The 24,719-nt window shown below is 36.1% G+C and overlaps 1 protein-coding gene across 2 annotated transcripts in view; it reads left to right on the plus strand.

Moving 5' to 3' along the window:
* The window catches only part of LOC112056518 (paired box protein Pax-5), a 127,310-nt gene that overhangs the window by 64,078 nt on the left and 38,513 nt on the right, over window positions 1–24,719 (plus strand). For both annotated transcript variants that reach the window (XM_052889288.1, XM_052889289.1), the window contains exon 4: window positions 7,312–7,477. In XM_052889288.1, coding sequence (XP_052745248.1) covers window positions 7,312–7,477 — 166 coding nt within the window. The remainder of the gene's footprint in view (window positions 1–7,311; window positions 7,478–24,719) is intronic.

Here is a 24,719-nt window from a genome sequence, read left to right on the forward strand (position 1 = left end):
CAATTTAGTTAGTGAATTTGAGTGCCATACAAGTCCAAAGGTAATTGGTCTGAGCCCAGTTCCCATTATAACAGCGTGGTAAGTCTAACCTCCAAATGCTCTCTTCATATAATGACGCCCTGGTTCTATAGTCGACTGTTTAAATATGTATAGGTATCTTATTATTTGCTGATGTTGACACCTACGTGTATAGTGCACTAATGATTTAAAAAAAAACAACTTAAAATATGGACGATTATATTAAAAAAATTCAACCCCTTTTTAAAAGAGGACCTTTCTCAGGCGGCCAAAGATTCTTCCTTCTCTTAGATTATAGTCAAGAGCTAACTTGTAAAGAATAAAAAAAACCCTTTAGGTGTAGAATTTTAAAAAATCTTGAATGTCATTAATTTGAGTAAGTATATTTATTACAGAATTGGACCTGTTCCTATAGATAAGTAAGTGTTTTATATTTGCTATGAGATGAGATGATGATATAGATTTCGTAATCATACTTCTTACTTCACAATTTAGTTTCCTAATATTTTTCAAGTAATCTTAATTATTCATCACTATTAGAAGTATGACCAAGCGGGGTCTAATTAAACGCAAGTCCGTGGATTAAACCCAGGATCAAGGTCGTGTAGAGCCCTCCGTCATGCGCGCGCGCACACCCGCGCTATCAACTGATTTTATAGTTCCGCTGCCATAGGGTCACACGGGGTTTAGCAGTCGACCTTGAAATACCACCACGACTACAACTAGTCGTTGGCGGTGGTCGCAAAAGCTGCGGTTGAGTTGCGGCTAAACTGCGGTTGATTGTGTATTTGATTATTTTTTATTGTTTATATTAAAAGTGTGCTAATAGTAGAGCAGTTTAGAAGAAGTAACTGTGTATCTGCGATAAGTACTTTCGGAGATATAGGAACATACATGCGGAGCTGCCGCGGATCGCTTAAAATCGCCCCATACTAAATATAGAATCATGACACTCTTGCTAGATCATAAGATTTGTATGGGTGAGCAAACAAAATTACAAATATCTTTGTTAATCTTGTGCGTTTCTTTATTACTTCTTTTAATGAAAAATGTTACATTGAATGCAAAGAAGCTAAAAATATATTATCTTTTGAAATTTCGTAACATTTTTTTGTATGTATTAATTAGTTAATATTAACTTTAAAAATATAGGATCATGACGCTCTTGCTAGATCATAAGATTTGTATGGAAAACCAAACAAAATTACAAATACCTTTGTTACTCTTGTGCGTTGGCTTATTATTTCTTTTAATGACAAATGTCACATTGAATGTGAATTTTTTTGTATGTATTAATTTGTTAATATTGACTTTAATTTTTAAATTTAATATTGTGTCATAGATATCACTGATATGTAGTAAATGCCCAAATTGTCGAGCTTCTGACTGCGAAACGCAGCTGATTCTTGACCGATCGCATATCTAACCGCAGCCTAACCGCAGCTTTTGCGATCAGGGCTAACGGCTAATCATAGTCGTGTTCGTGAAAAAAGCAGGTGGGTTGAAAAAAGTTGTTATTCGCGGAAAATTACAAAATTTTGTAAGCTAGTGTATAGAAATGCGAGCATTAAACATATAAAGGAATGTAATTACAATACCTGTGGTGTGCGCAGGTACGAGGGGTGTGCGCCGGCGCGTGACCGCTCCTGTGCCGGTACGTGTAGGGTCTGTGAGGGAATGCGCCTTTTAGCATACGCTTAGGATGTACAGGAAATAGCGTAATTAATAAGGTATTATTACCAGTACTATGTAATAAGAGATGTTTGAGATGCATGTGTGGTGTGACAAGAATAGATAAAATAAGGAATGAGTATATAAGAGGAAGTCTGGTGGCGCCAGTGACAGAAAAATTGAGGAGTAGAAGGTTAGCTTGCTATGGACATGTAATGCGTAGGGAGGAAAGTCATATTACTAGAAAAATGTTGAATGTGCAAGTGGAAGGACATAAGAGGAGGAAGCCAAGGAAGAGATGGCTGGATTGTGTGAAAGAGGACATGTGTGTAAAAGGAGTGTATGATGAGTTGACGAGTAATAGAGACGAATGGAAAAGATTGACATATATTTCCAACCCCACTTAGGTGGGATAAGGGTAAGGAGATGATGATGATGAGAGAGCCGAGCCGATATGCCTTTAGCCTTCGATCCGGCATGCACCTTTTCAGTTATGCGCATTTTAAGAAATTAAACAATGATGATGAGATATCAATTTGGACAAATAAATGGCACTCAAGTTCAATATTGATGATCACTTTACATCAAATGAGATCGCAGTCATTTTTGTCGAGTAGAAACAACAATAAACAGAAGTATTGCAATCACTCGAAACAGAAATGGATTCCCTCACAGGAAGCGGATCTATCATCGACTCCAGAAACTGACCTTGCGTGACTGTGTTAACAAAAACAATAAAAAAAATTCAATAAGCTTTGATCAAAATACCGACTCTTCTCAACGTAATCTGCTTTCTGAGTTGGTAAAAGTCTACAAAGTTTACTTAGTCAATGTCTGATGTTTTAAAAGTGCCCCCTCTCAGAATGAGAGGGGTTAGGCTAATAGTCCACAACGCTGGCCCAATGTGGATTGTCAGACTTCACACACGTGGAAAATTAAGAAAATTCTATCTATTCTTGTAACATACGCCGTTATCTATCCTTGCATTTTAAAATACATAAAACTTGGCTACGTCATAACTGTAAGTATGCGTATAAGCGACACATTTTAAGATCTATTTAAAAAAGAAATATTATTTGCTCCGAAATTATTAATTTTAGAACACAATATGTTCTCTGAAAATTTTTAATTACTTAATTTTCGGTAAAGAATATAACCCCAGAGTTATGGGAAATAATTTCCAGCATCCTGTATAGTTTAGATATAGCAGGACAGTGCGTATTGTAGGTATTAAGTAGGTATATCATCTCCAGAGACAAGAGAGACGACACCTGGCCCAGCATCCGGGGATCCCCACTTCCGGTGCGCCATCTTGTCATTACACTTAATTACTTGGAGGGCGTTTACGATATTATTCTTGTTTTCCTGATTATTTTTCGGGATGAGTTTTCTAATTATACGGCTTTGTGACGTCGTCGTTAATTATGTATTTTTTTTTTAATTTTAGAGGGTGATTTTTTTTGTAGGGTTCTGTGTAAAACCAAAAAAACCCAGAGGCAAAAGGCTGGCTTTTAAGACATTAGCTTTATAATTGTTATCCTGCTAATATCTACTGTCTATTCCATGATATCCTCGAAGAGTTGTCAATAGCTACCGGATGATATGTCTTATAGTTTCATATCGATATATACTAAAATGTATTTGAACGGTTAGCTCTATAGGCATAGACATTGGATTCTAGTATATACTGGTCAGACATTTCAATCATTTAACAGTAAATAAATTTGGTGAAAACCTACAAAACCATATGATTTAAAAGTTACTAACAATAGTTAGTTGGTATTTTTTGTGTTTTGGCCACAAAAGTTACTGAATGTGGCATCTGTAAACTTCTAATGATAAAGATCTTTGGAGACCATTGAATCAGCTTCCACCTTCACAAGCAAGTAAAACTATAAGAAATTGTAATGATTTTAACAATTGTAAATTAACTGTATGATTTTAATAAAAAGCAACTGTTGAGTTTCTTGCCTGCACTTTTCAGCAGAACCTGCCTTCAGAACCGGTGGTAGAGTCTTTGAAAATAGTCGTTGGACGTTTCAAAAGTGGTTATAAACTGAGCCTATGAAATAAATGAATATTGATTTTGAACCCATGCATCTTGTGATCTGAATCCAGATTGGATTACCAATGAACCTAAAATGCAGTGAAAAGAGCATCAGTATTCCAGGCCTTAGTCTTTAATTTGTGTCTAATATTACCCACTTGTTTAAACTAAGTCTAATTGAAATAAATGAATTTTGATTTTCGGATCACGAGATGTTAATCCGAATCCAGATTGGATTACCAATTGACCAAAAATGCAGTTATAAGAGCATCAGTATTCCAGGACTTAGCCTTTATTTTGTGTATACCTACAAGGGGTGATCAAAACGTAATTATAAACAGGTATTTCCTTCACTACTTCCCAGTTAAAACATTGTATAAATATGATATGATCGTAATATTACCCACTTGCTTAAACTAAGCATAATTGAAATAAATGAAATTTTGATTTTCGGATCACGAGATGTTAATTCGAATCCAGATTGGATTACCAATGGACCAAAGACACAGTTATAAGAGCGTCAGTACATATTCCAGGATCTATTCCTATTATTTTGTATAGTCTTTATTTTGTTTATAATGTTACCCACCTGCTTCGCTCGCAGCGTACGCTAAGACGAGCGCGCAAGGCGTGACGATCGATCGCTGCCTCCCACCCCCTCGCTGCATCCCTACAGATGACGAGTGAACCGATATCTTATACTTTATCAATATACTAGCAGACGCGGCACGGTTTCACCCGTGTGGTTTCCCGTTCCTGTAGGAATACGAGGATATAATATAGCCTAAAGGTAGCACTCGGGGATAGTGTAGCTTCCCAACTGTGAAAGAATTTTTCAAATCGGTTCAGTAGTGCAGACCGGTTTCAGCCGCGTGGTTCCCGTTCCCTGGGCGGGGTGTTCTGTACAGTACTCGAGGATAGTGTAGCTTGCCAATAGTGAAAGATTTTTTTAAATGGGTTCAGTAGTTTTAGAGCCTATTCAATGCAAATAATCAAATATTTTCTCTTTATAATATTAGTATAGATACATACTTATCTACTGGTACAAAGACAAGTCGAGATTTTTGTGTTGTGTTGTTGATCTATCTGCATTTTAAATTTCAGCCAAATCGGTTTAGTAGTTGCGGCGTTAACGAGTAACAAACATCCAAACAAATATCCATAACTTTCACGTTTATTATACTATATGTACCCAGGTGAAAACAAATTAGGCTAAGTTTACAAACATTTTTGAAACGTCAAGTTTCACTTTTTGTAAATTCTATGACCAATTCAGAAGATAGTTTCCGCTGACAAGTGCCGACAAGATACTAAAGAGTTGCTTCTTCGAAGAGGTGCATTTTAAGAAATTAAATATCACGTGGCTCAAACGGTGAAGGAAAACCTCGTGAGGAAACCTGCACACCAGAGAATTTTCACGATTATCTTTGTATGTGAAGTCTGCCAATCCGCATTGGGCCAGTGTGGTGGATTATTAACCAAAACCCTCTCATTCTGAGAAGAGACTCGTGCACAACAGTGAACCGAATATGGACTGTTAATGACCCAGGTGAAAACAAAATAGATTTAGTTTACAATCACTTTTGTAACGTCACAACAATACAATTTTGTGAGACATATTAGGCTGATATAATAAGTGTCGGCAAGAAACTAAAATGCTTCTTCGAATGTGGTCCGCGGTATGCAGCTATGTCAGAAAACATGTATGTAGTTATGTGCAGAAATTAAATATCACGATTCACGTGTCTCAAACAGTGATGGAATAACATCGTGAGGAAACCTGCATACCAGAGATTTTTCTTAATTAACGTGTGTGAAGTCTGCCAATCCGCATTAGGCCAGTAGGTATAGTGGACCTCGCCAAACCCATTTCATTCTGAGAGAATACTCGTGCTCAACACTGAGCCGAACACAACCTAACCTGACGTTTTTAAGTCAAGCCTTGAAATAAATGAATGTTGACTTTGGCAGATATAACCGCGGCAGTAGTACTCGGAAGAGAGCTCTTCAATTATGAAAATAAACTCTGTGTAGACCTTGTATACCCGGGTTGTAGATTTGTGCGTATCGAGTATACGCACAAATCTGAAACCCGGTAAACCAAGTATTTACCCGGGTAGACAGCACCTGGGCAGTGGTGCGAGGCGTGACGATCGACCGGTCACGCCCCGCGCGTTGATCGATATGCTATAACCGGGTTTATTTCAGTCTCTCACACTAAACCCGGTTGTCGACATTGAAGCAGAGTGGTGGGTCGAAGCTTCATATCCCAAAAGTTACGAGGGCTTAGTTCTCCATTTGCATAACACATACTTTAAGTACCTAATTATGTTTTACGCAAAACTGTAGCATATGACTGTATGCTAAGTTTAAAATAAGTTTGTAAAATGGTGGTAAACAAAAAAATAAACCTTGGCTGAGTTTGTTGGCTGAACTCTTCTCGGACCAAGACGCGTTTGGAACCCTCGTTTAAACGCGAAACGCGAACTTTAATTTTAAGTTTTCGTCTATTATAACTACCATTAGATTAAATTAAATTTTGACATATACCTGACCTTCCAAAAGTGCTTGTAAACTAAGCCTAATTGAAACAAAAGAATTTTGAATTTTATTAAGCGTATATAGTACTTATACATATTTGGATTCATTTCCCTATCTTTGTGAGCAACGAAAACTCGGATAAAATCAAATCCTTATTTTTCTGTGTTGTAAAGAAAAAGAAAGCAATTGTTTTTAATCTTGCTGGTATACAGTATTTATAATATTTTGCAATGTGCGTAGCGTACCTACTAGTGTTACCCGGGTAGACAACGCACCCGGGCAGCGGTGCGCGAGGCGTGACGATCGACCGGTCACGCCCCGCGCGCCGGTCGATACGCTATAACCGGGTTTGTTTTCGTCTCTACACTTCGCTGATTCGCCGGATAATACGGTAATGTGTTGCCTACGCAGCATGTAATCTAGTTCTGCGTTATGTTACTATTTTAACAAAAAATTGATGCCATCAAAAATATTCACATTGAAAATAATGTCAATATATATTTCGCATTCGCATTTGCATATTGCTTGTAACGTAAAAAACTTATCAAATCTCATAGAGCCCCTACACTCCCTTACTTAATACTCTATCTTAGCGTATAGTGTTCTGCGTGACTTCTAGTCTTAGTTTCCTCTTCAACTAGTCATGATTCTCTTTAGCCACAATGTGTGGTATGACTCGTCTTAGTTTCCTCTACAACTAGTCTAGGTTCTCTTTAGCCACAATGTGTGGTATGACTTAACTATAAACTATCTTTGTGTTAAATGTCATTGACATAGATGGGTTTAGACCTTCAGTACGTTTGTTCAGTATATATATAGATCTTCTACTCTCGAAGGCATCGCCTTGGAAAGAGGTTTGGTTACTCAGTGCGCAAAACCGAAGCGAAATTTTAATAAAAAATAACTGAAAAAGCTCAACACTAGATATCACAGACTGCATTCTATATAGCGATCCGGGATAGACAGACTGCATGTTCTTTACATTGAAAACGTAAAATATTAAGTATTTAATAAATTTCTTTTCTTGTTCGCAGGCCACGGTGGAGTCAACCAACTAGGTGGAGTGTTTGTGAATGGCCGACCGTTGCCCGACGTCGTGCGACAGCGGATAGTGGAGCTGGCGCACAGCGGCGTGCGGCCGTGCGACATCAGTCGACAGCTGCGCGTGTCGCACGGCTGCGTGTCGAAGATACTGTCGCGGTGAGTTTGTAAATATGTTCTTGAGAGCGGGCGACCTTTGTACAACGTCGTGCGACAGCGGATAGTGGAGCTGGCGCACAGCGGCGTGAGGCCGTGCGACATCAGTCGACAGCTGCGCGTGTCGCACGGCTGCGTGTCGAAGATACTGTCGCGGTGAGTTTGTGAACATGTTCTTGTAAGCGGGCGACTGTTGCCCGACGTCATGCAACAGTGGATAGTGGAGCTGGCGCACAGTGGCGTGTGGCCGTGCGACATCAGTCGCCAGTTGCGCGTGTCGCACGGCTGCGTGTCGAAGATACTGTCGCGGTGAGTTTGTGAACATGTTCTTGTGAGCGGGCGACTGTTGCCCGACGTCATGCGACAGCGGATAGTGGACCTGGCGCACAGCGGCATGAGGCCGTGCGACATCAGTCAATGTGAACATATTCTTGAGAGCAGGCGATCGTTGACAGCAGATAGTGGAGCTAAACTTAAGTCTTAGCTGGCCCAAAATCTAAAAGCATGGAGCTTTATAAATTTACCTACTATGTTTTTAAAACTAAAACCAATACTAAGGGCTGGTTTCACCTAAGTGTCAGATAACCTAAACGCAAGTTTTGTCACTGTCTTACTTTATCTCAAACTAGCTGACACCGCGCATTTTTACCCGCGTGGTTACCGTTCCCATATGAATATGGGGATAACATGTAGCCTATAGCCTTCTTCGATAAATGAGCTATCTAAGACTAAAATAATTTTTCAAATCGGACCTGTAGTTCCTGAGATTAGCGCGTTCAATCAAACAAACAAACTCTTCAGCTTTATAATATTAGTATAATAACAAATACATATAGTAAGACAACTAAGCTATCTCACACGTATCAAAATTGTAGAAACCTTAACAATTATTGCTTAACTAATTTTAAAACTAAATAATCAAATAGATAATTTAAAAGTGCTAATTACAGAGTGGGAGAAATAAACTCAAAGTACAGCACTCTTTGAATCTGTAACAATGGCAATGAATCACTGCGTACACTACATAGGTGTGTGTGTCTGTGCTATAAATATATGTACGTATGAATGAGTGTGTGTGTCTGTGCTGTAGATATATACGTATGAGTGAGTGTGTGTGCGTGGTTCCGCGCGCTGCGCAGGGCGGCGCGTGCGCACATTTTGTGCCATCCGTTACATTACACCTATGTAGGGTGTCCAGGCTTACTGTTTTTAAATCTCTGATATATATTCTATAATATGTATGTGTTTTTATACATACAAACCTTCCTCTTGAATGGCTAAAAACTGCATTTCAATCCGTTGTATAGTTTAAAAAATCTTATCAAAAACCCATCGGAAGCGACTTCACTGTGTAATAATATTTTTTTTATAAAAATATTATTTATTTTAGGATTAGCCTTATACATGCTACTTTGTCCGAATTTTTTCATAAACTGTTGTGTCAAACGTGAACAAGATAAGAGGATCTTGTTCCCTAGCAAGTAATCATTCCCCCTCATTAGATGCACAGTTATAGAGCCATATACAAATCCGAGTATTGTTGACTCAATAAAGACTCAAGGAGCATTAAGAATATTTGGTTAACTCTCAAAACACGTCACACTATTATTTTAAGGGTGAAAGTTTGTGTGTTTGTGTGTATGTTTGTTCTTTCTTAACGCTACGGCTACTGATGCGATTTTGCTGAAATTTGGAATGGAAATAGATTTTACTCTGGGTTAACACAGAGGCTACTTTTCATCCCGGAAAAAACCATGGTTCCTGCGGGATTAGGTGAAAAACTGAATTGCACGAGGACGAAATTTTGGGCGTATGGTAATGAAACAATATTCAGTAATCAGAATAACTCTACAAGAATCAAATTGTCAACAGAGGATACTTCAATGTTAAAGTGAAACGTACGTAGAAGATTCTTTGTTGGATTTGGGTGACGCTGTCGCTTGGATTCGACAAAATCTCGCGGATAATAGCAAAATAATTAAATTTTTCCCTATTAATTATGATCTTTCACAAAAAATACCTGATTCACTTCAATCTATACTTAACATTATTGTGATGAAAATTATACTCCGCTAGTTTCTTACAACACTTTATTCCACCTTTTACAATTACAAATTATTACAAATTAAATAATAATATCTCTACTGTTCCACTGTTTCACCAAAACCACCTCTCAACACCACACCTCCCCGAATAATCACCTTCCTACACTGCTCACGCCACCAACCCCTCCAATTCCTCGTTTTGCCGCCAAACGTTCCTATTGGTCTTACAATAAATGGCGCCTTTTGTAACAGCCAATCACATCGGACCTGTCATTTTCGTTTCACAGACTACGGATTTTATCCACAGAATAAAAATATAGAGAACAAAGACTACTTTTTTATAAAAATCATGACATTCGGCCATCCGCCTTTGTGCAACCTCCCGGTGCACAAAATAAGTAGAAACTGTGTTATTAATCTGTGAAACGTAATAACTACGAGAATGCGAATCATAGAATATGTATTAAGCTAATTGCTAGTACTTGAAATACTACATATATAATTTTACTTACTTAATAACGGCACAGTAGCGTAATGCACAATGAATATGTTATCTATACCTATACTAAATGTTATCTTGCAAAAAACCAACTATTGTAGTACATCCATTAAACACTAATTAAGATAATTAAAACCTTGATAAATCATGACATTCGTAAAATAGAATTCATTTTTTTTACATTTAAATCCTACTTATTTACTTAAATTTGTTATAAAATAATTCCTGCCTAAAACAATTAATTACGTAACAGAAGAATAAATCACAGAACATATTATCTATAAGTAATAATCTTGCAAAAATAATCCTACGATATTATATTATTATTATACACTCAATAGAATAAATAAATAATACTTTGACTTGAAAAAAAAAATCATAACATTTTGGTAATCGATCAAATTTTAATTTTAGCTAATTAATAACCGTTTGAGATTAATGTTGCAATAAAGCTAGTGGGCTATCATCTAGTATTGTTTATTCAAGATTCTGAAATGCCAACATAACCCACGGCCTTATCACATCTACTGCAACAATAGCCTGAAACGGTTAGCTTCTATTTTATTAAAGAATATTGCTAATTTTATATTTATTGTTACCCACGACTTGATCAATTCTATAAGGACCTATGAACTTATTTTGTGCTATTGCCCTTGTTATAGTAGTTATAACCAAAATTCATTTACCTTTTTAAACATTTTTTTTCATTTCCGGTTTTTTAAAATATTTACAATTCGATTTTAATCCGGGTCTAATGATTGCAAACATAAAAGCCAATTCGCCACAGTTATATATATATATATACAGTCAAAGAGGATTCAACATCTACACTGGTCAACTTAGAGTTCAGACTTATTATCTGTATTTTATCTCAATATTGAATTCGCTTATCTGAAGCCACCATCTAGCAATTCGTGGCACAAGGTCACGTTTTGTCAAAGTTGTACGTAAGGCGTGTCAGTCAGTCACTACTTTAATATTGCTACTTTGGCGAGGAAAAGGTAACAATTGACATGTGATGGAATCGTGACCAACCCTTGAACACTTTTGGCAATTTATTAGAGGTTTAGGACAATTACGGAACGAATGACCCCTAGTACGGCAATTAAAGCATAAAATGACATTATTACCATCATGAGAGGTTAAATTAGCTTGACGATTAGACTGGGTTCCTTCATTACGCATTTTAACAAATGCAGTCGTTTCATTATTAAGTCGCTGAGAATTTAGGAAAAACAGTAAATCCTCAGGTTCCTTACAATGTAATGCTTGCGCACCATTTCGAATTGTTTTGCCAAAAATACCATGAATAATACAATCTACTGCCTTTTTACCGCCGATATCGCAGCGATTCAAAAGAGCTAATTTTTCATAAAAGTAGATTTTTAAACTTTCGTTACTTTGTGAAGTGCGTGCAAGCATTTCCTCTAAAAGCCGACCGTAATTTTGTTCAACTGGAAAAGCTTTGCGAAGCTTTTCTTGCCATTCATCCCAACTATAATTGACAGAAGGCAAAGCTTCAAACCATTTTTTTGCAAGACCTACCAGTTTTTGGAGTGCAAAATGTATGGTTTGCTTTTGGTTCCAATCATAAATATTACCTAATGGGTCGAAATCTGGAATTACATTAACGTGATTGTTCTGTAAAATTCTGTCCTTATTGGAGCTGTTCTGCATGGTCATTATAAATTTCAGTACCTCGTCTGTCGTAAAGTGGGATGCCGATGTTGGGCGCTGCCTCGGCTGCAATGCCGATGGGCCCGGTGACTCTACAGGCCCGGACATCTCGGGTGGGATTCCTGACTGGCTTGGTTGGACCTCATCGATGACCCATTGCGCCTGTGGGAATTCTTTACGCGCTTTGCAAGCACGCTTTCCTTTGCGTTTGGTCCTGCGCCGTACTATCGCATGACCGGTGCCTTCCATGTTCTCGATAAAAACAAAAACAAAAAACCAATGTTAATAGAGCGCACAATTTTCAATGTGTGGCGCGGAGACAATGAAGTATCTATAATTGACATCTACTTGTTTACTTATATTTATTATATATATGTTTGTATTCAAGTTATCTAAACGAATCAGTGTAACTAATCGCAGTAAAGTCTTTTCTTTTTTTTTTTTTTGCTTTGAAATTTACTAATTATACAGATACATAATTTCATTGTAACCAATACCTAAAAGTCCTGTCAAATTCATTAGTGTACCGATTTGATACAGCATTACTCATTTAATATACAATAAAATAACTAATCATGGTTCACATAACCACAAACACAACACTGCATCAATAATTATGGTACACATGACCACAGTTTTTGTCACCTTTATTGCACAATAAACGTGGCGTCACCTAAAAAAAAGCTCATTTGCAGCACACATAACTGCGTTATTAAACGTGGCTTCACCTAACTAAAGCTTATCCGCAGCACCCATAACTGCGTTATTAAACGTGGCTTCACTTAACCAAAGCTTATCCACAGCACACATAACTGCATTATTAAACGTGGTTCACCCAACCAAAACTTATCCGCAGCACACATAACTGCATTATTAAACGTGGTTCACCCAACCAAAACTTATCCGCAGCACACATAACTGCATTATTAAACGTGGTTCACTTATCCGCAGCACACATAACTGCATTTTTAAACGTGATTCACCTAACAAAACTTATCCGCAGCACACATAACTGCACTATTAAACGTGGTTCACTTATCCGCAGCACACATAACTGCATTTTTAAACGTGATTCACCTAACAAAACTTATCCGCAGCACACATAACTGCATTATTAACGTGGTTCACCTAACCAAAACTTATACGCAGCACACATAACTGCATTATTAAACGTGGTTCACTTATCCGCAGCACATATAACTGCATTATTAAACGTTGTTTATTTATCCGCAGCACACATAACTGCATTATTAAACGTTGTTCATTTATCCGAAGCACACAACTGCATTATTAAACGTTGTTCATTTATCCGCAGCACACATAACTGCATTATTAAACGTTGTTCATTTATCCGAAGCACACATAACTGCATTATTAAACGTTGTTCATTTATCCGAAGCACACATAACTGCATTATTAAACGTTGTTCATTTATCCGCAGCACACATAACTGCATTATTAAACGTTGTTCACTTATCCGCAGCACACATAACTGCATTTTTAAACGTGATTCACCTGATCAAAACTTATCCGCAGCACACATAACTGCATTATTAAACGTTGTTCACGTAACCAAAACTTATACGCAGCACACATAACTGCATTATTAAACGTGGCTTACATAGCCATTGAAACTAAATCTTAATAATTTGAATGACTAGGTATAGACTTCGTTAAAATGGAAACTTGATTATATTTTTACACAGTCTCTAAAGATTACTAACAGCAAACGTCAACTCAACCATTTAAGTACGTCTTATGATTACGGTTCTTAATTAAAAATTATTAAACCAATTTATTGGAAAGTAGTTGACCAAATGAATTTTTTTCTATAATATTGGTTAATTGAGGGTAGGTACGGTATCAACCTCAAGTTAATTACTAATAAAATCGTACAAATAAACGTGAATCAAAATCTTGATAATTAATAAAAGCGATAACTTCGTCGAAACAATTGTTGGCAACAATTGTCTATATCGATCTTTGACACTATTATCTAAGTATCTAAGATATTGATAATTTGAGGGTAGCAATTGATATTATTCCCATCTATAATTAATAAAACTAAACTGGCTGTATGTTATCATAGATTAGCCCAATTTGGCTAGAACTAATAAAAAAAATTAATTTAATGCCGTTATAACTGTTTCATTGCCAAAGCTAGGCATTTTCACACTACAAGCCATTTGTCCATTATACCTAGCTTATGATCAAGAAATGGATTACGTACCTTCAATTGTGGGCCTGCGTGGATTACATCCCACTTCTGAATTGTGATGAAAATTATACTCCGCTAGTTTCTTACAACACTTTATTCCACCTTTTACAATTACAAATTATTACAAATTAAATAATAATATCTCTACTGTTCCACTGTTTCACCAAAACCACCTCTCAACACCACCCTCCCCGAATAATCACCTTCCTACACTGCTCACGCCACCAACCCCTCCAATTCCTCGTTTTGCCGCCAAACGTTCCTATTGGTCTTACAATAAATGGCGCCTTTTGTAACAGCCAATCACATCGGACCTGTCATTTTCGTTTCACAGACTACGGATTTTATCCACAGAATAAAAATATAGAGAACAAAGACTACTTTTTTATAAAAATCATGACATTATAAAACTGAAGAGTTTGTTTCTTTGTTTATTTGATTGAACGCGCTAATCTCAGGAACTGCTGGTCCGATTTGAAAAATTCTTTCTGTGTTAGATAGCCCATTTATCGAGGAAGGCTATAGGCTTATTCCCGTATTCTTACGGGAACAGGAATCATGCGAGTGAAACCGCGCGGCGTCAGCTAGTAATAAAAGACTGATTACAATGATCAAACTTTGAAACTCGAGTTTATTCTTCTAATACTTGGAACATTAGCTTCCTTGATCAAACTGGGTTTTGCAATAGAAGATGGGGCTAAAAATTACCAACGTGAATTGAATTGGTGCAATATTGAAAGCGTTAATAATAATCGAAATTTTGAAAATGGAATACATAGTTACAAAGTTTTAATTTAAAAGAAAATGTCATTAGGAAAATGTATCTTTTTCCTAACTCATGGTCACCCGACATCATGTCGTTAGGCCATTGTTTTCCGTCTTTACCATCACGAGACAAGCTATAATAGTCACTATTTCTATGAACATAAAGTCCATATTAATTTAACGCCAAGTTAAATACATCATCAGCTCGTGCCATATTATGAAGTGAACAATATTAGGTTTTACTTTTTCTTAAGCAAAATGCCGTTTTAACCTCTCTGGCTCATTACCCACACATTTGTAAGTGTTTCTTTGATTCTGGGTTCAATTCTCAGTTTTGATTAATATAGAATTTTATATTTTTTCTTTTTTTTTGTAAACCATATTGATACCTACTATAGTAATCGAAAATTGCAGACACACAAGCATAATATTACATATACAGTAAACAAATTTTGGCTGATGGAAGGCTTCGGCCGTGGCTAGTTACTACTGTCATGATTTTTATAAAAAAGTAGTCTTTGTTCTCTATATTTTTATTCTGTGGATAAAATCCGTAGTCTGTGAAACGAAAATGACAGGTCCGATGTGATTGGCTGTTACAAAAGGCGCCATTTATTGTAAGACCAATAGGAACGTTTGGCGGCAAAACGAGGAATTGGAGGGGTTGGTGGCGTGAGCAGTGTAGGAAGGTGATTATTCGGGGAGGTGTGGTGTTGAGAGGTGGTTTTGGTGAAACAGTGGAACAGTAGAGATATTATTATTTAATTTGTAATAATTTGTAATTGTAAAAGGTGGAATAAAGTGTTGTAAGAAACTAGCGGAGTATAATTTTCATCACAATTCAGAAGTGGGATGTAATCCACGCAGGCCCACAATTGAAGGTACGTAATCCATTTCTTGATCATAAGCTAGGTATAATGGACAAATGGCTTGTAGTGTGAAAATGCCTAGCTTTGGCAATGAAACAGTTATAACGGCATTAAATTAATTTTTTTTATTAGTTCTAGCCAAATTGGGCTAATCTATGATAACATACAGCCAGTTTAGTTTTATTAATTATAGATGGGAATAATATCAATTGCTACCCTCAAATTATCAATATCTTAGATACTTAGATAATAGTGTCAAAGATCGATATAGACAATTGTTGCCAACAATTGTTTCGACGAAGTTATCGCTTTTATTAATTATCAAGATTTTGATTCACGTTTATTTGTACGATTTTATTAGTAATTAACTTGAGGTTGATACCGTACCTACCCTCAATTAACCAATATTATAGAAAAAAATTCATTTGGTCAACTACTTTCCAATAAATTGGTTTAATAATTTTTAATTAAGAACCGTAATCATAAGACGTACTTAAATGGTTGAGTTGACGTTTGCTGTTAGTAATCTTTAGAGACTGTGTAAAAATATAATCAAGTTTCCATTTTAACGAAGTCTATACCTAGTCATTCAAATTATTAAGATTTAGTTTCAATGGCTATGTAAGCCACGTTTAATAATGCAGTTATGTGTGCTGCGTATAAGTTTTGGTTACGTGAACAACGTTTAATAATGCAGTTATGTGTGCTGCGGATAAGTTTTGATCAGGTGAATCACGTTTAAAAATGCAGTTATGTGTGCTGCGGATAAGTGAACAACGTTTAATAATGCAGTTATGTGTGCTGCGGATAAATGAACAACGTTTAATAATGCAGTTATGTGTGCTTCGGATAAATGAACAACGTTTAATAATGCAGTTATGTGTGCTTCGGATAAATGAACAACGTTTAATAATGCAGTTATGTGTGCTGCGGATAAATGAACAACGTTTAATAATGCAGTTGTGTGCTTCGGATAAATGAACAACGTTTAATAATGCAGTTATGTGTGCTGCGGATAAATAAACAACGTTTAATAATGCAGTTATATGTGCTGCGGATAAGTGAACCACGTTTAATAATGCAGTTATGTGTGCTGCGTATAAGTTTTGGTTAGGTGAACCACGTTAATAATGCAGTTATGTGTGCTGCGGATAAGTTTTGTTAGGTGAATCACGTTTAAAAATGCAGTTATGTGTGCTGCGGATAAGTGAACCACGTTTAATAGTGCAGTTATGTGTGCTGCGGATAAGTTTTGTTAGGTGAATCACGTTTAAAAATGCAGTTATGTGTGCTGCGGATAAGTGAACCACGTTTAATAATGCAGTTATGTGTGCTGCGGATAAGTTTTGGTTGGGTGAACCACGTTTAATAATGCAGTTATGTGTGCTGCGGATAAGTTTTGGTTGGGTGAACCACGTTTAATAATGCAGTTATGTGTGCTGTGGATAAGCTTTGGTTAAGTGAAGCCACGTTTAATAACGCAGTTATGGGTGCTGCGGATAAGCTTTAGTTAGGTGAAGCCACGTTTAATAACGCAGTTATGTGTGCTGCAAATGAGCTTTTTTTTAGGTGACGCCACGTTTATTGTGCAATAAAGGTGACAAAAACTGTGGTCATGTGTACCATAATTATTGATGCAGTGTTGTGTTTGTGGTTATGTGAACCATGATTAGTTATTTTATTGTATATTAAATGAGTAATGCTGTATCAAATCGGTACACTAATGAATTTGACAGGACTTTTAGGTATTGGTTACAATGAAATTATGTATCTGTATAATTAGTAAATTTCAAAGCAAAAAAAAAAAAAAGAAAAGACTTTACTGCGATTAGTTACACTGATTCGTTTAGATAACTTGAATACAAACATATATATAATAAATATAAGTAAACAAGTAGATGTCAATTATAGATACTTCATTGTCTCCGCGCCACACATTGAAAATTGTGCGCTCTATTAACATTGGTTTTTTGTTTTTGTTTTTATCGAGAACATGGAAGGCACCGGTCATGCGATAGTACGGCGCAGGACCAAACGCAAAGGAAAGCGTGCTTGCAAAGCGCGTAAAGAATTCCCACAGGCGCAATGGGTCATCGATGAGGTCCAACCAAGCCAGTCAGGAATCCCACCCGAGATGTCCGGGCCTGTAGAGTCACCGGGCCCATCGGCATTGCAGCCGAGGCAGCGCCCAACATCGGCATCCCACTTTACGACAGACGAGGTACTGAAATTTATAATGACCATGCAGAACAGCTCCAATAAGGACAGAATTTTACAGAACAATCACGTTAATGTAATTCCAGATTTCGACCCATTAGGTAATATTTATGATTGGAACCAAAAGCAAACCATACATTTTGCACTCCAAAAACTGGTAGGTCTTGCAAAAAAATGGTTTGAAGCTTTGCCTTCTGTCAATTATAGTTGGGATGAATGGCAAGAAAAGCTTCGCAAAGCTTTTCCAGTTGAACAAAATTACGGTCGGCTTTTAGAGGAAATGCTTGCACGCACTTCACAAAGTAACGAAAGTTTAAAAATCTACTTTTATGAAAAATTAGCTCTTTTGAATCGCTGCGATATCGGCGGTAAAAAGGCAGTAGATTGTATTATTCATGGTATTTTTGGCAAAACAATTCGAAATGGTGCGCAAGCATTACATTGTAAGGAACCTGAGGATTTACTGTTTTTCCTAAATTCTCAGCGACTTAATAATGAAACGACTGCATTTGTTAAAATGCGTAATGAAGGAACCCAGTCTAATCGTCAAGCTAATTTAACCTCTCATGATGGTAATAATGTCATTTTATGCTTTAATTGCCGTACTAGGGGTCATTCGTTCCGTAATTGTCCTAAACCTCTAATAAATTGCCAAAAGTGTTCAAGGGTTGGTCACGATTCCATCACATGTCAATTGTTACCTTTTCCTCGCCAAAGTAGCAATATTAAAGTAGTGACTGACTGACACGCCTTACGTACAACTTTGACAAAACGTGACCTTGTGCCACGAATTGCTAGATGGTGGCTTCAGATAAGCGAATTCAATATTGAGATAAAATACAGATAATAAGTCTGAACTCTAAGTTGACCAGTGTAGATGTTGAATCCTCTTTGACTGTATATATATATATATAACTGTGGCGAATTGGCTTTTATGTTTGCAATCATTAGACCCGGATTAAAATCGAATTGTAAATATTTTAAAAAACCGGAAATGAAAAAAAATGTTTAAAAAGGTAAATGAATTTTGGTTATAACTACTATAACAAGGGCAATAGCACAAAATAAGTTCATAGGTCCTTATAGAATTGATCAAGTCGTGGGTAACAATAAATATAAAATTAGCAATATTCTTTAATAAAATAGAAGCTAACCGTTTCAGGCTATTGTTGCAGTAGATGTGATAAGGCCGTGGGTTATGTTGGCATTTCAGAATCTTGAATAAACAATACTAGATGATAGCCCACTAGCTTTATTGCAACATTAATCTCAAACGGTTATTAATTAGCTAAAATTAAAATTTGATCGATTACCAAAATGTTATGATTTTTTTTTTCAAGTCAAAGTATTATTTATTTATTCTATTGAGTGTATAATAATAATATAATATCGTAGGATTATTTTTGCAAGATTATTACTTATAGATAATATGTTCTGTGATTTATTCTTCTGTTACGTAATTAATTGTTTTAGGCAGGAATTATTTTATAACAAATTTAAGTAAATAAGTAGGATTTAAATGTAAAAAAAATGAATTCTATTTTACGAATGTCATGATTTATCAAGGTTTTAATTATCTTAATTAGTGTTTAATGGATGTACTACAATAGTTGGTTTTTTGCAAGATAACATTTAGTATAGGTATAGATAACATATTCATTGTGCATTACGCTACTGTGCCGTTATTAAGTAAGTAAAATTATATATGTAGTATTTCAAGTACTAGCAATTAGCTTAATACATATTCTATGATTCGCATTCTCGTAGTTATTACGTTTCACAGATTAATAACACAGTTTCTACTTATTTTGTGCACCGGGAGGTTGCACAAAGGCGGATGGCCGAATGTCATGATTTTTATAAAAAAGTAGTCTTTGTTCTCTATATTTTTATTCTGTGGATAAAATCCGTAGTCTGTGAAACGAAAATGACAGGTCCGATGTGATTGGCTGTTACAAAAGGCGCCATTTATTGTAAGACCAATAGGAACGTTTGGCGGCAAAACGAGGAATTGGAGGGGTTGGTGGCGTGAGCAGTGTAGGAAGGTGATTATTCGGGGAGGTGTGGTGTTGAGAGGTGGTTTTGGTGAAACAGTGGAACAGTAGAGATATTATTATTTAATTTGTAATAATTTGTAATTGTAAAAGGTGGAATAAAGTGTTGTAAGAAACTAGCGGAGTATAATTTTCATCACACTACCATACTGGCAAAGACGTACTACCAAGCGATTAAGCGTTCCGGTACGATGTCGTGTAGAAACCGAAATGGGTGTGGATTATCATCCTACGCCTAACAAGTTAGCCCGCTTCCATCTTAGATTGCATCATCACTTACCATCAGGTGAGATTGCAGTCAACGGCTAACTTGTAATAAGAAGAAAAAGAAAACACATTAAACATACACCACCTTAGCCCTCATTCGCATGAGAGTTTTTTTTGACGGACGTTAAAAAAGCTTTAAAATACAACAAATGCATTCCCAAGTTCACACGACAACGTTTTTAAAACTCGACGCTTTATTATCGAGTAGTGTTGAATTTTTAATTTTGGGCATTTTCAACGTACGTTAAAAAAGCTCTTGTGCGAATGAGGGCTTGAAGTCGTTAACAAATATGTAATTTATAGTAGCTAAAATAAAACAGGTTCAAAGTGATTGTAGAATTTAACAGCGGTCTTGCTAAATCGTCTCGATTACCCCGGTTAAGTGTAGTCGTAACCGCAAGCATGGATAGTTAGGTTAACGCGTTAATTAATCTTAGTTAACCAGTCTAGTAATGACTCGTTCATCCAACAGTTAGCTTATGCGTTTTCTGATCACTGGCCCAGTTCTAATCCCGGGATGGGTTATGAAATAGGTTTCGACAGCCTCCGTGGCGCAGTGGTATGCGCGGTGGAATACAAGACAGAGGTCCTGTGTTCGGTCCCCGGCTGGGTTGATTGAGTTTTCTTAAAAGTCTGGCTGGTGGGAGGCTTCGGACGTGACTAGTTACCACCACTAGTTACCACCTTACAGGCATAGACGTACTGCCAAACGATTTAGTATTCCGGTAAGATGTCGTGTAGAAAGCGAAAGGGATGTGGATTTTCATCCTACTCCTTAGCCCGCTTCCATCTTGAATTTTTTTTTGTTTTTAAAAAAGAATATTTGCCATATTTTTAAATATAACTAACATTGTCATTCCCCTCCAACTAGTCGGAAAAGACTGTATTAGGAGTGGGTACGACAATAGACCAACGGGGTGGGGATATAACCACCACCCCTCGGTGATGAGTCCGACCGCTCTTACCGTTGATCTATTGAGGCTCTTATTTGACTGCATCATCGTTTACCATCAGGTGAAATTGTAGTCAAGGGCTAACGTACCCTAACCTACCCTAACTAACCCTCTCCTGTAGGTAACGAGAGAAACCTGGCACCGTAGTTTGCCATTCCAATGAGCTGATAATGATTTCAAACTAAGTCTTCCGACATCCGTAGAGTGAACAGCAGTATTTTGAAAAAATCCATCTCTATGTTTTCAAAATTGTATTTCATTCGTAAAGGCTGATGAATCTTTTAACCCAAGTATTTCGACATCCATGGTGCAAACATAAGTATTAAAAAAATCCATCTCTATGTTTTGAAAATTGAATATTTAATTCTGAGGGTAGACTATTTTCAAATGAATCATAGTTACGAACAAAAAACACGGCCCATTTTATCAGAACAGAGCATTGGAAAAAAAAGCAGTGGAGTGTCGAGCGAATTCAAAACATTCAAATGGAAGGACGCACGGCGCAAATAAATTGAAAAGCAATAGAGCTTCCATTCAGATCTCCCGCGGGACTAGTGATGTATATGCTATATGCGTTTTGCTAATATATATCGATTTTTTCATTTATTTATTTATTTCAAACTAACAAAATTGTTGATTGTTTTTTATTCTGGATATACACAAGCATTTAAGGGAAAGTTTCTAGTATAATGTATTATTTCTATATTTATATAATACCTTTCTCACTTTTCTCACTCAGCGATCTTAGACCAGGATCTTCAAAGTCCGCACCGGTACCTCCCTTGCACTACGGTCACAAATCGTTTAAGACAGACTTTAACGATAAACAAAAATATATTCTGCTATCAATATCTAACGACATTGGACTACATTTTCTGTAGGTAATTAACAAATCTTATTTCTTATTTCTATTAAGATAAATTGATTACATTTTTTCGATATAGTAGCGGTATAAATTTAATCGAGTCGATTCGCTGGATGCAGGTGGCTCAGTATCGTGATGTTTGGAAGTCCCTACAAAAGGCCTATGTCCTGCAGTGGACGTCCATCGGCTGATATGATGATGATGATGATAAATTGAATTTAATATGGGGAACTAAAACTTTGGAAAAGAGCACATCAATATAATAATTTCAAGACTCTTAAATACATTTTGAAAGCTAAATAATTGAATATACCTGTTCACTTTAACGATGAAATAATATCCAGCGAAGCCTGACTTTTTAGACATTTTAGGGTTACAAATTGGGTTATTTGGGACTTTTAATAAAACCTCCTCAATGCCTTATTACTTATTGTGAGGCTTACAATATATACTTATATCTTGGGTTGCACCAGTGAACTAGTATATCCTAGATATGTAAAATAATCGATATAAAATCTTCAACTGTAGTATGATGTCACATCACTAGGGTCAGTTCAATTTAAATCAAACAACAGTGGGTCCGAGCGGGGCTCGTTCATATCTCTGTGTCGGCCATTGTGTGACGTCACTGTGTTCATTTAATTCCCATTGTTTATTTTGTTAAAGGGAAAACAACATTAACTGATAGTTTCAATACATAAGCACTAGCAGACGTCCCGCGGTTTGACCCGCGTAGTTCCCGTTTCTGTGAGAATACGAGGCTATAATGTAGCTTATGTTACTCACTGATAATGTAGCTTTTCATTGGTGTAAAAAAAATTAAAATCGGTTGAGTAGTTTTTAAGTTAAATTAAATCCTAACAAACTAACGAAAAAATTAATCGTACTCGGTAGTAGTTTAACGGTAAAAAGACCGTCCTCTCACCGAAAGGTCGTGGGTTCAAACCCCGAAGTGGACTATTTTCGTACCCACTCTTAACACAGTTTTTCCGATTGTACGATTTTTTATATTCTTTGTATAGAAAGTCATACAAGCGCGTCCACTGATCCGCAACGGATTTTAGGAGTATACCTACACCAAAAAAATATCCGTTTGATGCGATGCATCCGATACGTACGACGCTGATAAGTGGACGCCCACCATTAACTGCTCTCTGAGACATGAGGGTGAAGCAACACTCAACACACAACTCCAAAATGCTACTGAGAACTCTTAGAATTCCCCAGAAATTTATACGAATAAAGGAAAAGTGTAACAAAGTTTCGAGATATAAAAATTATACTTCGTTTGCGTTCAATAGAATTTGGCTGATACGCTGCCGCGTGTCTCAATTTACGTGTTCATACATTTTCCGATATAACATTATGAATAAAACTGGGGTAATATCCTTATAAGGGTTTACAATTAAATATTGTATTATATACAACATCCAGGTACTTTGACTAAAACCGCTAAACATGCAACTGTCTATCTAGAAGTTTCCTACAGCAAAACAATTCAATTTCATTCTTATTATCTAGACAATAAAACTCAAAATCACTTGCATCAAAAGTAGGCTTAGACCAATCGAGGCGTTAAGTTCTAAACTTCTAGGTAAAGCGAATTTATAAATGTAATTATTTCTCAAAAACCATTAAGAACAATACACAAACAAACATACAACTTGATAGAACTTTATCCAACACTTATTTTTGCACGCGATTCTCTATCTTATTCTTGTGTTAATAAAGATTACATTTGCTATCAAAACATATTTTATAACAGTGAGTTGCTGGCTGTACTTTAATAGAAACTGTTTTGTTATTTTGAGCTGTATGTAATACGAAATAAGGTTGAAAATCCAATGGAGATGTGTTTAAAACGGAAGTGACTCGGACGATACGCTTTCTGCGTACAGACAGACGGATAGAAAAAACAGTGTAATTATTATATGTATACGGACAAGACCGTGCTACTTTCATTTATATGTTAGTCATTTCGGTTTTAATTCGAGGCCGGAACATGATTTTTTTAAATTTAACTTACCCTGTTACTTAGTAACGGGGTAATCGGTAAAACGGGATAATTCATTCAATTCAATTCATTTATTTGCTGGGAACACATACATTCTAATGTATTCAGCCATTTCTGGCATACAACAATTTATATTACAAATACTATTAACAAAATATAAAAAAATAAATTCAATAGCAGATGATTAATCAAAAAATAAAAATTAGAAAAAGTTAAAAAATTACAATCTGTGCAGGTACAAGTACTTATGTCAAATAATAATAATTAATAATATAATAATAATCTTTACAATGTCATGGGATAAACATAATTATTAAATACAAACAAAAAAAAAATTTAAATATTAAAAATGTCACAATACATAGTTTTTTATTTGCTTTATAATTAAAAAAATCTCTAGTTGAATAAAATCCATAATTAATGAGCCACTTTCTAAGTGCGGGTTTAAATTTTTTATAGGGCAATAATTTCATGTTTTCGGGCAACGAATTAAATATTTTAATACCCATACAATGGCAACTTTTTAAGTATGTTGCAGTTCTGGGAAATCTGCCCAAGACTAATTTTTGGGGATGTCTTAAGTTTCTATTGCTTTGGTCCTGTGCCTTCATAAACAGATTCATATTAGATTTAACAAAAAGCGCTAATTGAAATATATACCGGCAAGGCAGAGTTAAAACTTCCATTTTTTTAAATAGAGGCCTACATGAATCATGATAATAAAATTCTTGCATTTTAAAATACGTAAAACTTTGCTACGTCATAATTATAAGGATACGTATAAGGGACATATCTATACTAA

The sequence above is a fragment of the Bicyclus anynana genome, chromosome 25 (assembly GCF_947172395.1).
Source record: "Bicyclus anynana chromosome 25, ilBicAnyn1.1, whole genome shotgun sequence".
NCBI classification, from domain to species: domain Eukaryota; kingdom Metazoa; phylum Arthropoda; class Insecta; order Lepidoptera; family Nymphalidae; genus Bicyclus; species Bicyclus anynana.